We start from the raw sequence: 16,227 nt of genomic DNA on the forward strand, positions 1-16,227 counted from the left end.
TGTGTACGTGACGAATAAACATTTTGAATCTTGAATCTTCAATCTTGAATTTTCGTGAAGTACAAATTCCGACCTTCCTGGCAATATATCACATGTGCTGGGGCCTCACTTCTACGTGCCACTTCCGTGGACTTTTAGTTTAAGATTATGGATGGCAGCTTCCCCATAGTTACAGTGTACAGGGCGAAATGCACATTTAGAAATCCTGCGCTGGGAACTTTCATGCATTTTCGTATAGTACAAATTGCGAGCTTTCCGGCAGTATATGACATATCCCGGCGCAGGATTTCTACGTGCCACTTCCGTGGACTTTTAGTTTAAGACTATGGATGGCAGCTTCCCCATGGATACAGTGTACAGGGCGAAATGCACATTTAGAAATCCTGCCCCGGGAACTTTCATGCATTTTCGTATAGTACAAATTGCGAGCTTCCGATCACATGTCCCGGGGCAGGATTTCTACGTAGCACTTCCATGTTTCAATATAACAGATGCTTTAATTGCAATATCCTTTTTCTTTTATTTATTTCGTGTATTAATTCTGATAAAATGGCTTGTAGACTGGCAACCACGTTTCCACGTAGATATTTCACAGGAGTGCTTTCAAGCTGTACAGTATAGCTGTACTTATATGAGAAAATTTAATCAGATAACACCAAAACAGTTCAATAGTGCTTGGATGTGAGATCTACAGAAATACAGAATTACAATAAAATACTGACATGTTTGGTGAAAGACATATTTATTTATTGATTTATTATGATTTATTTTATTCGTCAGGAACAGCCATCCATGAACAGTGACGTTGGTAGCCATGGACATCCACATCTGTCTGACGGGACAAGAGAGGGGAAAAATGCAGATTATCCTCGACCAGAGAACGCTCAACAGATAATATATAGAACATTTTCACATGTTTAACAAATTAACAATGAAATTAATGTTAACATTAAGAACAATACGATTTCGGACAACCGTATTGTACTGACTGCGCAGTTGCAAAGCAATGCTGAGCTCCTCGAATTTCTCTTTTGTTTACGTCCGGCGGAATCCGCATTTTACCCTCACCCATTTGGCTCACGTTATCTTAAATTATAATTAAAATAAACACATTTCTCCTTTTACAGAGCTTTTCATGGAGTTACCTTGTGAATGTCCAGCATATAGTTTTTAGTTGTTCGTGTGGTCTTGAGCAGTGCTTGAAGTGGGAAAAAATAAGTGCAGGAACTCTAATTTTCCGACATTTGACATTTGTGCGGTGAAAAAAAAATCAAGTGTTTAGGATGTGTTGGTTCAAAAACTATTTTAATTTAATCATTCTTCCAAGCAATAACCTATAGGCATAGGCTACTTTTTTCTAATTCACAAATGGAATACTGAAAAACCATTAAAACAACATGAGCCAGACCAGTGTGATACTTGTAGGCCTAACAATAGACTAGGGCTAAAGCTGATGCGATTGGTTGGGACTCAGTGGATGCACTGTCGTGGCTCGTGGGTAATGTAGTCTTTTATCGGTCTTGCGATATTGTCTATTCTCGGGCCACTGTCGCTGCGTCGGATCAGTTTCAGTAAGTACCGGAACGCAGAAAAAAGTGGCGGAACCAAAAAAAGACCAAAATACAGAAGTTCCGGAACTGCGTTCCGGCCCACTTCAAGCACTGGTCTTGAGGAGAACGTTTCTCGGTCTATTTATGGTAAGGCAAGGCAAGTTTTTATTATCATACACAGGGGTTATTAAGATAGAGAGAGCTGAAAATAATAGGTTATTGGTTGTAGCATAACAAGAATGATTCAAGAGAATTAAAAAAAGAGGTTTCAAGATTCAAAAGTTTTGTTATTGTTACACTATGACCATTTCATTAATGACTTCCCCAGGCCGATGCAATCACAAAAATTATAAAGCAAACAGTACACAGTGTGGGGGGCGGCATGGTGGTGCAGTGGTTAGCACTGTTGCCTCACACCTCTGGGACCTGGGTCGAGTCTCCGCCTGGGTCACATGTGTGTGGAGTTTGCATGTTCTCCCCATGTCGTCGTGGGGTTTCCTCCAGGTACTCTGGTTTCCCCCCCACAGTCCAAAGACATGCTGAGGCTGATTGGAGTTGCTAAATTGCCCTTAGGTGTGCATGTGTGAGTAAATGGTGTGTGAGTGTGCCCTGCGATGGGCTGGCCCCCCATCCAGGGTTGTTCCCTGCCTTGTGCCCATTGCTTCCGGGATAGGCTCCAGACCCCCCGTGACCCAGTAGGATAAGCGGGTTGGACAATGAATGGATGGATGGACAGTATACAGTGGCCTCCACAATTACTGACACCCCTTGTAAAGATTTGTAAAAACAGTTCGAAAAAAATCCACCTTTCAATAAAGTAGCTTCATGTCACAAAAAATCCAACCTTTCATTGAAATAAATTCATTCAAAGAAAAACTAATCCTTCATTAAGAAATAATTATTTTCAACAAAAACACATTCTGCATGCCACGATTACACTGGTCAACAGTCATTTTGCTACTGGAGTTCTGTCAGCTGTACCTTATCAAAGTCCACATGCTGACTCTAAATCTGAAAACCGTTTTTGTCTATCACGTCCCATTTTTAAGTTATGGGTCTGTTTGTGTTTATAACATTTTTGTCGATAACATTGAATTTTGGACTATAATTGATTAAATATGCCACTAAATTGAAATTTTATACTAAAAGTGATTGTACTGACTTTTTACCTGTGAATTTTTACGTTTTTATTGCTTTTGTTTTAGACGATATGAACAGGCGAGGTTGTGTGAACCATCCTGATAACTTCTCTTATGTCTGCGGACAATTTACTGCACAAGATCAGCGAAAGAATCTGTCCAGCAGACTTAGAAGTGCATACTACCATTATTTTGGTTGCAAAGTTGGCAACCAAGATAAAGCATGGGCCCCTCATGGGTGCTACTTCAGTTTAACACAGTGGCTGAATGGCAAATGGAAAAAGATGCCATTTGCTGTACCAATTTGTGCTGGTTGTTCAGAATTTTCTTGGTAACCATAGATCAGAGAATTATGTTGAGCTTGTGTAGAATATGTTGACAGCGTTTCAGGTAATGGGTGCCAGAATGTCACTTAAAATGCACTTTTTACATTCCCACCTTGACTTCTTCCCACCCAATCTTGGTGATGTCAGCGATGAGCATGGGGAGAGATTTCATCAAGATATGAAGATGATGGAAAGCAGATATTAGGGAAAGTTCAATCCCAGTATGATGGGAGACTACTGTTGGTTCTTGCAAAGAGAGACGAATGTACAGTACAAGCCTAAAAGCAAGTGTCTCAAACATTTTTGAACATGCTGACATCACTTGTGTGAGTTAAGATATGTGTATATATGGTGTAACATGTACTCTTTATGTGTGTTGATGTTTGTTTTCAGTGCAAAATCCTTAACACAAGTTTGGTGAGACATAGTTCATAATAAAAAAAATTGTGCCGAACAGCAAATTATCTTAAACGCCAGCAACGTGTAGCTCAGAAACCAGACGTGATAGCTGAATTTTAATTACAGATCTGAAATCAGCATCAAAAATTGAAAAAAAAAGTTTTTTTTTGTTGACCAGTGTTATTGGCACCCCAGCATTTAATACTTTGTACAACCTCCCTTTGCCAGTATAACAGCACTGAGTCTACTCCTATAACATTTTATATGGTTGGAGAATACAAAGCAATACAAGGCCGTTCCTCTTTACAGAATCTCTCCAGATCATCCAGGGTCCAAGGCCCTGTCTTGTGCACTCTCCTTTTCAGCTCAGCCCACAGGTTTTCAGTGGGGTTCAGGTCAGGGGACTGAGATGGGCATGGCAGAAGCTTGATTCTGCGGTCAGCTAATCATATTATGTTCATTTGGACATGTGCTTTGGATCATTGTCCTGCTGGAAGATCTATTGATGGCCCAGTTTTAGTTTCCTGGCAGAGGCAGCCAAATTTTGATATAAAATGCCCTGGTATTTCATTGAGTGAGTAATATCATGTACCGTAACAAGGTTTCCAGGGCCTTTGGAGGAAAAACAGTCCCACAACATCACAGAACATCCACTATATATTACAGCTGGGATAAAGTTCTTCTCATTATAGCCATCCTTCTTTTTACACCAAATTCACCTTGAATGTTTATTGCCAAAAAGCTCCATTTTTGGTTCCAGTTAACATTGTAGTAGCGTTTCACAAATTCCAGGGGCTTACGTTTGTGGTTAACTGACAGACAAGGCATCTTTCTGGCATACCTTCCAAATAATCTGTTAGCGAGAAGGTGTTGTCAGATTGTGATTTTGGAGATGTGGTAACCCCAAGATTTTACTTCACCTCATAATTCACCAACAGTGATCCTTGGGGATTTTTTTGTACGTGGGGGCAAAATAATCTTGGGTCCGCTTCCAGGCAGGTTTGTAACAGGCACTTCGGGCACTTGCCAGGCTGGCATTGTAAATAAGAATTTGTTCTTAGTGCTTTGCCTGGTAAAATAAAGGTTAAAATAAATAATAATAAAAAAAGTTCCAGTTAATGACCACTTTTTTATTATTGCAAAAACAGTTGAAACTGGCATTATTTAAAAGAAGCAAATGATATAAAATTTGTAAAACTATTAAACAAAAATATCATTAAGATTAAATAATATGTAAACCACATAAAAGGCAAAAGTGACTAGCGTCAATTTTTCACAGGTTATGGCACATCTTTTCAATATGAACATTAAATTGATTATATGAAATTGAAATTAAATACTTGTAAATGTAGATGTGTAACATATTGGGTTTTACAGTTTTGAGATTGGAAAGGAGAAATGTTGTTGTGAAATATCGTGAATTGAACTGAAAGACTTTTTTTAATTGCTTGAATGCCGTTAAATACTAATATTATGTGACTAGGTGGGATTCAAATTCACATTCAAATTTCAGATTTACTCAGCGTTATATGCTACATCCTTTGGCCCTGGCTATGACACCCAGCACTTATAATTTTCGATGGTCCCACCCCCCATGCGTTAGGGTATATTTGAGAGGAGAAGGGAATATAGCCGAAAAAAAATTAAAGTTATCAAAAATAAATTAAATATCAAACGATGAATGCTAAATTGATATATCCATACTCTGTTAAGCCACATTTTGGGATATCCGTGCGGATTGATTATGGTGATAGATATTTTGTTGTTTAGTAGGAAGTCGGCCACATCCCTGTATATGGCCAGGGAGTGAGCTCGGGTTTATAGGCCTTTGGTTGATCACCGACCTGCAGTATGGATACTGAACGGTGAAAGAGAACCGCAGCGCGGCTTCACTAGGCAGCGGGGGAGGCTAGCTACACCGTGATAAATATAACAGCCAGACGCTTGTTTTTACTTTGTGTTAGCTAGTTGCTATATATTTTTCTAAATGGTGGAATAAATAAAAAAAGAACGAAATGTATGTTATCGACGACGAAGTGTTTAGTTTATAAAATAATTGTCATCGTAAGGTTACTTACCTTACCCAGATAAATAAAACCGGCTAGCTAGCTGACAACCAACTCCTCTGCCTCAGCTGCTGTCCACTGATACAGGTAAGATGCATTTACTTTTTAAAATGAGGCACTCTTAAATTAAATCTTTACTTTCACTGTCCAGTACTCAAATTTAAATAATTCATGAGCTTCATTGAACTTTTTAAAGTGGGGAGCTGGAAAGCTAGCTTGTTAGCGAAAATGTAATGGACCGTAACTGTGGTTACTGCACGTTAGCTGTTATTTTGTTGGTTTACGTTTTTATGTATTGGAAAGAAAGAAAAAAAACTGGTGAAAATTTGATGGGTTTTATACACAGCTGGATATTGTATTGTTTAGATTTATTTTAAGCTGCTACCATGCTCAAGGGTAAGACGAAAGGAGTGCCCCTGGGACTTTATTTAAAATGTCCAGATTATAGATCCGTGTCCTATGAAGTCGGTGTATTTGAGCAACTTGTTGGCAAATGAAGCTGAATCTGCAGCACCAACAGTGGATGAGCTGTCAGTCATTAGTGTCATGTTACAGTTAATTGGACTTTTCCTGTCCTGTGTGTTAAAGGATGCATAATTGCACTTATCCTAGTGTTTAATTATGGGGTGCATTATTAAATATTAAAGATGAATATTATGATGTTTTTGTGTTTTAGGGTAGAGAAGGAGCAGTCAGGATGGAACGAACGGACAGCATCCAGCTGGACATCCCAGACTTTAGCAACTCTGTCCTGTCGCACCTCAACCAGTTACGCATGCAGGGCCGCCTGTGCGACATTGTGGTGAATGTGCAAGGCCAGAGCTTCCGGGCGCACAAGGTGGTCCTGGCTGCCAGCTCACCATACTTCCGCGATCATATGTCACTGAGCGAAATGAGCAGCGTGTCGATTGCTGTGATCCGAAACCCTTCCGTCTTCGAGGAGCTGCTCTCTTTCTGTTACACAGGCCGCCTTTGCCTGCAGCTGGCCGACATCATCAGCTACCTGACAGCAGCCAGCTTCCTGCAGATGCAGCACATCATTGACCGCTGCACACAGATCCTGGAAGGCATACACTTCAAAATCAGCCTTGCTGATGTAGAGGCAGAACTAGGGAATGCAGAACATACTCCCAGTGGGGCACCCAGAGGTCTGGAGCAAGGGAGGGGGGTGGCAGGCGTGATTTCAGGAAATGGGGCATCCATCAGCCCACGACAGGGCAGCTACAGGGCTCTCAACACACGCCGTGGAGGGGGAAGCAAGGATCTTCGGGATGTGAGAGAGTTTCGTGAGGCCAGTCCTCTAGATGAGTCCATGAGTCCACAGATAGTGGAGCACAACACTTGTGGGGCCGGAGGTCTTGCTGGAACAGGAAGCGGTGGGGGAAAGGAGCACATCCTGCGTATTAACCGTGCCGGGCAGTGGTATGTGGAGACTGGCATGGAGGCCGACCATGGAGGGGATGAGAACGTGCGGATGGTGGAGGGGTTGCGGATTAAGACGGAGCGACTGGAGGACTGGATGGGGGCAGAGACCCAGGCATCCGGAGAAGAGGGGAGCAGTGCAGAGGAGGTCCCCACCATGGTGATTAATACCACAGGGCATAGGATGGTCTCCCAGGATGGCTTTACTGCAGGGACATCAGGGGCAAAGAGCTCCCAGCCATCAAGCAGCATCAGTGAGAGAGACAGGTAAGTGGGATTGGGGATTGGGCACAGTGACTTATAGATAACTGATCAGTGTTCATGAGCCCACATTCCTTAATGATTATTTTCACATTCAGAACTAGGAAATAAAAACTGACCAACGTAATACGTAATTGTTATACAGAGTGCTGAACACAGTGGTTGAATTTTTATTCCTTATTCTTTTTTTGTGCACTCCATCTGGACAGGGAGTTCCAGCTGTAAGATAACCACTGAGAATACAGGAATGTTAGGACTCTATGCCCATGATTATCAGTTCAAGTCCTGTGGCTGGCACGGTTATGGTACCGTTGGACCTTTAAGCAAGACTCAACCCTAGTTGCTCCAGGAACTGTCTGACCCTTCTCTCTGATTCACTCTTGTATGTTGCTTTGGACAAAACTGTCTGCTAAATAAAAATGAGGTATATAGGGTTGCAGCAGTATACCGGTTTCACTGTAAAATTGGTGCTTATCAAACCATGTTCATTTGCTTATTACCCACTTTGGAAAAATTGGCAACCGAACAGAAATTCCCACCTGTGCGTTTCTCCTTTTCTGTTTGACTGCCTGTCAGACTTAACTGGCGCTGTCATGCAAAATCTCTTATAGTAATGGGAGACAGTTCATTTTATTCAGTTCACCTAAAAGCTTTGATTTGTTCACCAACTCCTTCAGTGAAACTTATTGTTTGCATAAAATAGATCTGTCACAAAACAGCCTAAAAATTGCTAAGAAGTTGGGCTGGGCTCTAGAGTCCAGTGTCGGCATCTGACGTTTGCTTTGCACTTGGTGATGTAAGGCTTGGATGCAGCTGCTCGGCCATGGAAACCCATTCCATGAAGTTCTCTATGCACTGTTCTTGAGCTAATCTGAAGGCCACATGAAGTTTGGAGGTCTGTAGATGTTAACTCTGCAGACAGTTGGCGACTTCTGCACACTGCGCCTCAGCATGCGTTGTGCCCGCTGTTTGATTTTACGTGGCCTGCCACTTTGTGGCTGAGTTGCTGTTGTTCCCAACTGGTTCCACTTTATTGTAGTACCACTAACAGTTGACTGTGGAATATTTAGTAGCGAGGAAATATTGCTGTGCATTGTGTGCAATAAGTCCAATCACGTTACCATGCTTGAATTCACTGAGCTCCTGAGAGTGACCCATTCTTTTGCAAATGTTTGTAGAAGTAGTCTGCATGTCTAGGTGCTTGAATTTATACACCTGTGCCTATGGAAGTGATTGCAACACATGAATTCAATGATTTGGAAGAGTGTCCATATACTTTTGGAAATATAGTGATTTCAGTACCGGTTCCAGAACAATAATTTTTCAGTACCAATGTGTTTGTAAATCAATTTCAACAACAATAGGAATACATTAAACATTACAGCAGTAATCTTTTATTTGAAGAATTCGGTTTGTTAGTTATTGGGGGGATCGATCGCGATCATAACGGGACACAGCCTTTTATTTATATTTTACCGGGGCTCTCAAGTTTCATCAAAAGTGTGGAGTAAGATTACAACTGTTAGGGATGCATCTGTTAGGACCCTGCCTGCTGCATCCATCAGATCTTACTCTGCAACTTCCACTTTGTCTGCACTCCCTATGTGCGCGCGTATTTATGTAATAACGTGCTTGCAGTGGAATCCCGTCTGCTCTGCCACTTAATTCCACCTTGTCTGTACTCCATATATGCGCGCATCCGTGCTTGCAGCGGGATCACATGTAACAAATGCTATTTTGTGATTGGCTGGTAGGTGGGTATTACCTCCGTCTAACTCGATTGGGACAGCTATGAACAAGGCAGAAAACTCCCCTCCGTATGCCGGCGCCACGTCCACTAATTCTATATAACGGGACACCTTGGCGTTATCTCTTACTTCTATGAGCGTGTGAAATGGCTGAAATGCGTGTCTCACAGTCAATGCGTGAGATATGAGAGCCCTGATTTTACTTAAACGACCCGCGATATGATTATAATTCTTAAATAAATATGGCCAGCAGGTCGATCTTTCATTTCCCACAGAAAAACAACGATGTAACGTTACCCCGCTAATAAGCACTGGCACGTTTCACCGCCGGCACCGGCTGGAGACGCAGGCAAAGGGTATTCAGTCTTACACCAATTCTCACTCTCTCCGGGTGTTTCACGTGATATACTATGATGTGGTCAGCCACCATGGGCGTAAATTATGGGGGAGTTGTAGCCCCCCCCAATAAATCAAAACCAGCTAATACAACCCCCCCCCCGCCCAATAATCATGTTTCCCCCGTAATGGGTGGAGACCTCAACCCCCCCAATGCCAAAGTTACGCCCTTGTCAGCCACTATATGGGGGCATAAAACAACACACACGTGAACCCATTCACAAGTTTGTCTCTGGGTGTATGTTTTTCCTCCGGCATATATGACGTTTCCGTGAAACATTACGTTAGACAGCCAATCACAAGCGACTTTAGATCTTTACACAAGTATGCTGCATGCTTACTAGCTCACAGACGCTGAGATTTACTGCTTGGGTATCAGAATTTAGCACCGAAAGAAAATAATTCTTTGATCCTTGATAGGATTGGAGCATTTCGGTCGGTACCACAAAAGTACCGAAGTTCGGTACCCTGCCCTAGTGACACGCAGGGCTGGACTGGGACCAGAAAATGGCCCTGGCATTTTTTGGTCATGGCAGCCCACTATGATTATTTATACCAGGAGTCTCCAGGTGTGGCTCATCAGAAGCCAAGTGGGACAGAAAACCTACTGGATAGTAGCTCTCCAGGACCGGAGTTGGAGACCCCTGATTTATACGATATGCGAAAGCACATGACATACCAGAGGATATATGTGCACGTTGTGTGATTTCAAAAATTAAAATAAAGCACAGCAGCCTACAAGGAAGAGAGTAATCATGTTAAAAAATTGATATGCTCTTTCACTACTCAGGGATTCATCTTGAGAGAGATGGCCACAGTGTCACAATTCCCACCTTGAAGTGAAAGTAGATGTCAGAGAGAGAGAGGGGGGGGGCAGGAATGTTAATTTCACTAGTGTTATTTCTCTGCTTACCTATCAATGATAAATCATCCATTTCATCCATCCATCCATCCATTTACTTCCGTTTATCCGAGGTCGGGTCGCGGGGGCAGCAGTCTCAGCAGGGAAACCCAGACTTCCCTCTCCCCGGCCACTTCCTCCAGCTCCTCTGGGGAGATCCCGAGGCGTTCCCAGGCCAGCCGAGAGACATAGTCCCTCCAGCGTGTCCTGGGTCTTCCCCGGGGCCTCCTCCCAGTGGGACATGCCCGGAACACCTCACCAGGGAGGCGTCCAGGAGGCATCCTAAGCAGATGCCCGAGCCACCTCATCTGGCTCCTCTCAATGCGGAGGAGCAGCGGCTCTACTCTGAGTCTCTCCCGAATGACCGAGCTCCTCACTCTAAGGGAGAGCCCAGCCACCCTGCGGAGAAAACTCATTTCGGCCGCTTGCACTCGCGATCTCGTTCTTTCGGTCACTACCCACAGCTCATGACCATAGGTGAGGGTAGGAACGTAGATTGACCGGTAATTCGAGAGCTTTGCCTTTTGGCTCAGCTCCTTCTTCACCACGACAAACCGATGCAGCGCCCGCATCACTGCTGACGCCGCACCGATCCACCTATCGATCTCCCGCTCCATCCTTCCCTCACTCGTGAACAAGACCCCGAGATACTTAAACTCCTCCACTTGGGGAAGGACCTCCTCCCCGACCTGGAGAGAGCACTCCACCCTTTTCCGGCTGAGGACCATGGTCTCGGATTTGGAGGTGCTGATTTTCATTCCAGCCGCTTCACACTCTGCTCCGAACTGTTCCAGTGAGAGCCGAAGGTCACGGTCTGATGAGGCCAACAGAACCACATCATCTGCAAAAAGCAGAGACCTAATCCTGAGGTCACCAAACCGGACACCCTCAACGCCCTGGCTGCACCTAGAAATTCTGTCCATAAAGGTTATGAACAGAATCGGTGATAAAGGGCAGCCCTGGCGGAGTCCAGCCCTCACCGGGAACAAGTCCGACTTACTGCCGGCAATGCGGACCAAGCTCTGACACCGGTCGTACTGGGACCGAACAGCCCTTATAAGGCAGTCCGGCACCCCGTACTCCCGGAGCACTCCCCACAGGACACCCCGAGGGACATAAGAACATAATCTTATGTCGAATGCCTTCTCCAAGTCCACAAAGCACATGTAGACTGGTTGGGCAAACTCCCACGCACCCTCCAGGACCCTGCCGAGAGTATAGAGCTGGTCCACTGTTCCACGGCCAGGACGAAAACCACACTGCTCCTCCTGAATCCGAGGTTCGACTATCCGATGGACCCTCCTCTCCAGCACCCCAGAATAGACTTTACCAGGGAGGCTGAGGAGTGTGATCCCCCTATAGTTGGAGCACACCCTCCGGTCTCCCTTCTTAAAGATGGGGACCACCACCCCGGTCTGCCAATCCAGAGGCACCGCCCCCGATGCCGCAGATGCGTGTCAACCAAGACAGCCCCGCAACATCCAGAGCCTTGAGGAACTCCGGGCGGATCTCATCCACCTCCGGGGCCCGGCCACTAAGGAGCTTTTTAACCACCTCAGCAACCTCTGTCCCAGAGATAGGTAAGTCCACCTCCAAGTCCCCAGACTCTGCTTCCTCATTGGAAGGCGTGTCGGTGGGATTGAGGAGGTCTTCGAATTATTCCTTCCACCGACCCACAACGTCCCGAGCTGAGGTCAGCAGCGCACCATCCCCACCATAAACAGTGTTGATGCTGCACCGCTTTCCCGCCCTGAGACGCCGGATGGTGGACCAGAATCTCCTCGAAGCCGTCAGGAAGTCATTCTCCATGGCCTCGCCAAACTCCTCCCATACCCGAGTTTTTGCCTCAGCGACCGCCGAAGCCGCGTTCCGCTTAGCCTGCCGGTACTCGTCAGCTGCTTCCGGAGTCCCACAGGCCAAAAAGGCCCGATAGGACTCCTTCTTCAGCTTGACGGCATCCCTCACCACCGGTGTCCACCAGCGGGTTCGGGGATTGCCGCTGCGACAAGCACCGACCACCTTACGGCCACAGCTCCGGTCAGCCGCCTCCACAATGGAGGCGCGGAACATGGCCCATTCGGACTCTATGTCCCCCGCCTCCCCCGGAACATGGGAGAAGTTCTGCCGGAGGTAGGAGTTGAAACTCCCTCTGACAGGGGATTCCGCCAGACGTTCCCAACAGACCCTCACTATACGCTTGGGCCTGCCAGGCCTGGCCGGCTTCCTCCCCCACCAGCGGAGCCAACCCACCACCAGGTAGCGATCAGTTGACAGCTCCGCCCCTCTCTTCACCCGAGTGTCCAAGACATGCGGCCACAAGTCCGATGACACGACTACAAAGTCGATCATCGAACTGCGGCCTAGGGTGTCCTGGTGCCAAGTGCACATATGAACACCCTTATGCCTGAACATGGTGTTCATTATGGACAATCCGTGACGAGCACAGAAGTCCAACAACAGAACACCACTCGGGTTCAAATCGGGGGGGCCGTTCCTCCCAATCACGCCACTCCAGGTCTCACTGTCATTGCCCACGTGGGCATTGAAGTCCCCCAGCAGAACAAGAGCGTCCCCGGGGGGAGTGCTCTCCAACACCCCTTCCAAGGGTGGGTATTCTGAGCTGCCGTTTGTTGTTTGCGCTTATGCGCCAGTCAGAACCCGTCCCCCCACTCGAAGGCGAAGGGAGGCTACCCTCTCGTCTACTTCAGTAAACCCCAATGTACAGGCGCCCAGCCAGGGAGCAATAAGTATGCCCACCCCAGCTCGGCGCCTCTCCCCGTGAGCAACTCCAGAGTGGAAGAGGGTCCAACCCCCTTCGAGGAGACTGGTTCCAGAGCCCAAGCTGTGCGTCGAGGCGAGCCCAACTATATCTAGTCGGAACTTCGCAGCCTCGCGCACCAGCTCAGGCTCCTTCCCCACCAGAGAGGTGACATTCCATGTCCCTAGAGCTAGCTTCTGCAGACGAGGATCGGACCGCCAAGGTCCCCGCCTTTGGCCACTGCCCAGCTCACAACGCACCCGACCCCTATGGCCCCTCCTACAGGTGGTGAGCCCATTGGAGGGGGGACCCACGTGCCTTGTTCGGGCTGTGCCCGACCAGGCCCCATGGGTGTAGGCCTGGCCACCAGGCGCTCGCCATTGAACCCCACCCCCAGGCCTGGCTCCAGGAGGGGGCCCTGGTGACCCACGTCGGGGCTAGGGAAATCATGAATCCATGTTTGTGTTCATCATAAGGGTCTGACGAGCCGCACTTTGTCTGGTTCCTCACCCAGGACCTGTTTGCCTTGGGTGACCCTACCAGGGGCATAAAGCCCCGGGCAACTTAGCTCCTGGGATCATTGGAACACGCAAACCCCTCCACCACGATAAGGTGTCGGCTCCCGGAGAGGTCATCCATTTCAGCAAAGCAAAGTTTTATTAATATTACATGATAATATTAACTGTAAGCTGTAACACCTGCAAACTGTAACTTTATGGCAAGCTAAAATACCACTAAGTTGGACACCAAATCTACTCATAGCATTATTTAAAAATGAAGGCTATAAAGGAAATTCTCATACACACACAGTTTGTGCACAAAACTGTAGTTTTGTACACAAATGACACATAACTCTATAGGCTAATATTATTATTCATGTTTTAAGTCTGACTGAATAAAATAAGTCTTGCAGTAAGTTCCTATGTTGAACATTTGCACACTTTTGGCCCAGATAGTATTTAGTGAAGATGTCTCTAATAATTTTTTATCATTTTAAAATTGTATAGTAGCATCAGCAGGGCACATGTCCCAGCATGCCCCGCGTGCAAGTTGTAAATAGCCCTTGTATTGTTGTTGTTATTGTTAATGGTTATATTCCTTATTGTCGCGCGTGTGTTTTCCCGTTTTTTACGTGTACCCTGTCCGATCCTCGTGTGTAATTAGCTTCTGACAACCCTGTGTTTCTCACACGTAATCGTTTCGGTGCTCGTTGGGTGCCTGATGTAGTCTTTTTTTCAGGACTAGCAATAAAGAGCGTGTTCTCCCCGGTAAGCAAGTGTCCTTCTCTCTCTCTCTGCTCCCGCGATGCCTCGGTCCGCCCATCACCACAGTATTAATTTGAACTCTTCTAACGTTTTTCTTATTTTACGTTTACCATCATTATTACACACATCCTAAAACATTGTCATTGTTAACTCTGACTATGTGCAAGCTTACGTATAGGCAACCCCCCTCACTTGCTCTCTCTCTCTCTCACACACACACACACTCCAGCCCTTTGTACTCCCTACATGAAACGTCCCTCTTCATTAACATTTCGGCTACTTTTTACCGGGCTGGACAGTAGCTAATCTGACCTCTTCCTCAATCTTTCCTTGGGCCGTGTCTCTCTCTCCTCATCCCCCTCCTCCGGCCCTGCACCAGCTGCTGCAGCAGTAAAACTTGTGGTGGCAGACATCGGTAAGGTTTGTGCATTTTGCTGCATCCACTTGAAGGCTTTTTTGCCTTTTTTCTCTGAGCTTTTCTGCGCCCCCCTTTCGCATTTTTGGTTTGCCACTCCTCTCCAACTCCGGTCAGCTCAAATGGCAAAATTTGATAACCTTGGTTAAAAAGGGGATGAAGGGGCAGGCCGAGGAGGACTGAGAGATTTCATTGGACTAGCCCAAAGTCCTTCAAGAAAATCAACCAATGGGACGTCGCGGTCGATAAACGTTATTTATAGTATACTTTTTGGGGTAAATTATGACAGCACCGGGCTGGGCCAAAAATGTGTGTCGGCCCACCGGGCATTGCCCGGTACGCCAGATGGCCAGTACAGCCCTGGTGACACGCAGTTTTTGCAAATTTCATACAGATGACGCCACCTACAGTTGTAATGATTAGTTTATATCTGGAATATGATTTAGAAATTATTAGACATTAGTTTTAAAAAGTAACCAAAACAACGGCTCACATCGATATAAATGCATATATAATATAGGTGACGGAACCATTATTGCTGAGGTATTTCAGTTTGGTTTAGGAGTTGCATGTTCACATATTTGATTGTTTTGCAGTTATTTTCATCTTATGAGTCGTGAATTAGTTTTAAGAAAATTGCAAACGTGTTTCTGCATATTGAAAGAAAAATTGTGTGGTAATTATACAAGTTATATTTAGCTTAACAATATAACGATATGTTAATATGATGTTTTAACCGATATCTTTTATTAGATTATTAATGTTTATTTCGTTCGATAGTAACACTTTTTATTATAACTATATACACTCACCTAAAGGATTATTAGGAACACCTGTTCAATTTCTCATTAATGCAATTATCTAATCAACCAATCACATGGCAGTTGCTTCAATGCATTTAGGGGTGTGGTCCTGGTCAAGACAATCTCCTGAACTCCAAACTGAATTTCAGAATGGGAAAGAAAGGTGATTTAAGCAATTTTGAGCGTGGCATGGTTGTTGGTGCCAGACGGGCCGGTCTGAGTATTTCACAATCTGCTCAGTTACTGGGATTTTCACGCACAACCATTTCTAGGGTTTACAAAGAATGGTGTGCAAAGGGAAAAACATCCAGTATGTGGCAGTCCTGTGGGCGAAAATGCCTTGTTGATGCTAGAGGTCAGAGGAGAATGAGCCGAATGATTCAAGCTGATAGAAGAGCAACTTTGACTACCACTCATGTCCACTACAAATAGGAAAAAGAGGCTACAATTTGCACGAGCTCACCAAAATTGGACAGTTGAAGACTGGAAAAATGTTGCCTGGTCTGATGAGTCTCGATTTCTGTTGAGACATTCAAATGGTAGAGTCAGAATTTGGCGTAAACAGAATGAGAACATGGATCCATCATGCCTTGTTACCACTGTGCAGGCTGGTGGTGGTGGTGTAATGGTGTGGGGGATGTTTTCTTGGCACACTTTAGGCCCCTTAGTGCCAATTTGGCATCGTTTAAATGCCACGGCCTACCTGAGCATTGTTTCTGACCATGTCCATCCCTTTATGACCACCATGTACTCATCCTCTGATGGCTACTTCCAGCAG

The 16,227-nt window shown here is 45.5% G+C and overlaps 1 protein-coding gene and 1 long non-coding RNA gene across 4 annotated transcripts in view; one reads left to right on the forward strand and one right to left on the reverse strand.

Moving 5' to 3' along the window:
• Window positions 1–725: 725 nt before the first annotated feature.
• Window positions 726–1,456, reverse strand: LOC140581512 (uncharacterized). The gene is made up of 2 exons (XR_011984604.1): window positions 1,146–1,456; window positions 726–832 (listed from the first exon to the last, which is right to left on the reverse strand). It is a non-coding gene; the product is annotated as an uncharacterized lncRNA (long non-coding RNA).
• A 3,550-nt stretch (window positions 1,457–5,006) lies between these two features.
• LOC111838949 (zinc finger and BTB domain-containing protein 37-like) overlaps window positions 5,007–16,227 on the forward strand; it is a 38,401-nt gene continuing 27,180 nt past the window's right edge. For all 3 annotated transcript variants that reach the window (XM_072704024.1, XM_023802438.2, XM_023802437.2), the window contains exons 1-2: window positions 5,007–5,567; window positions 6,157–7,169. In XM_072704024.1, coding sequence (XP_072560125.1) covers window positions 6,178–7,169 — 992 coding nt within the window. In that variant the 5' untranslated portion in view covers window positions 5,007–5,567; window positions 6,157–6,177. The remainder of the gene's footprint in view (window positions 5,568–6,156; window positions 7,170–16,227) is intronic.

This window comes from Paramormyrops kingsleyae, chromosome 21 (genome assembly GCF_048594095.1).
Source record: "Paramormyrops kingsleyae isolate MSU_618 chromosome 21, PKINGS_0.4, whole genome shotgun sequence".
NCBI classification, from domain to species: Eukaryota; Metazoa; Chordata; class Actinopteri; order Osteoglossiformes; family Mormyridae; genus Paramormyrops; species Paramormyrops kingsleyae.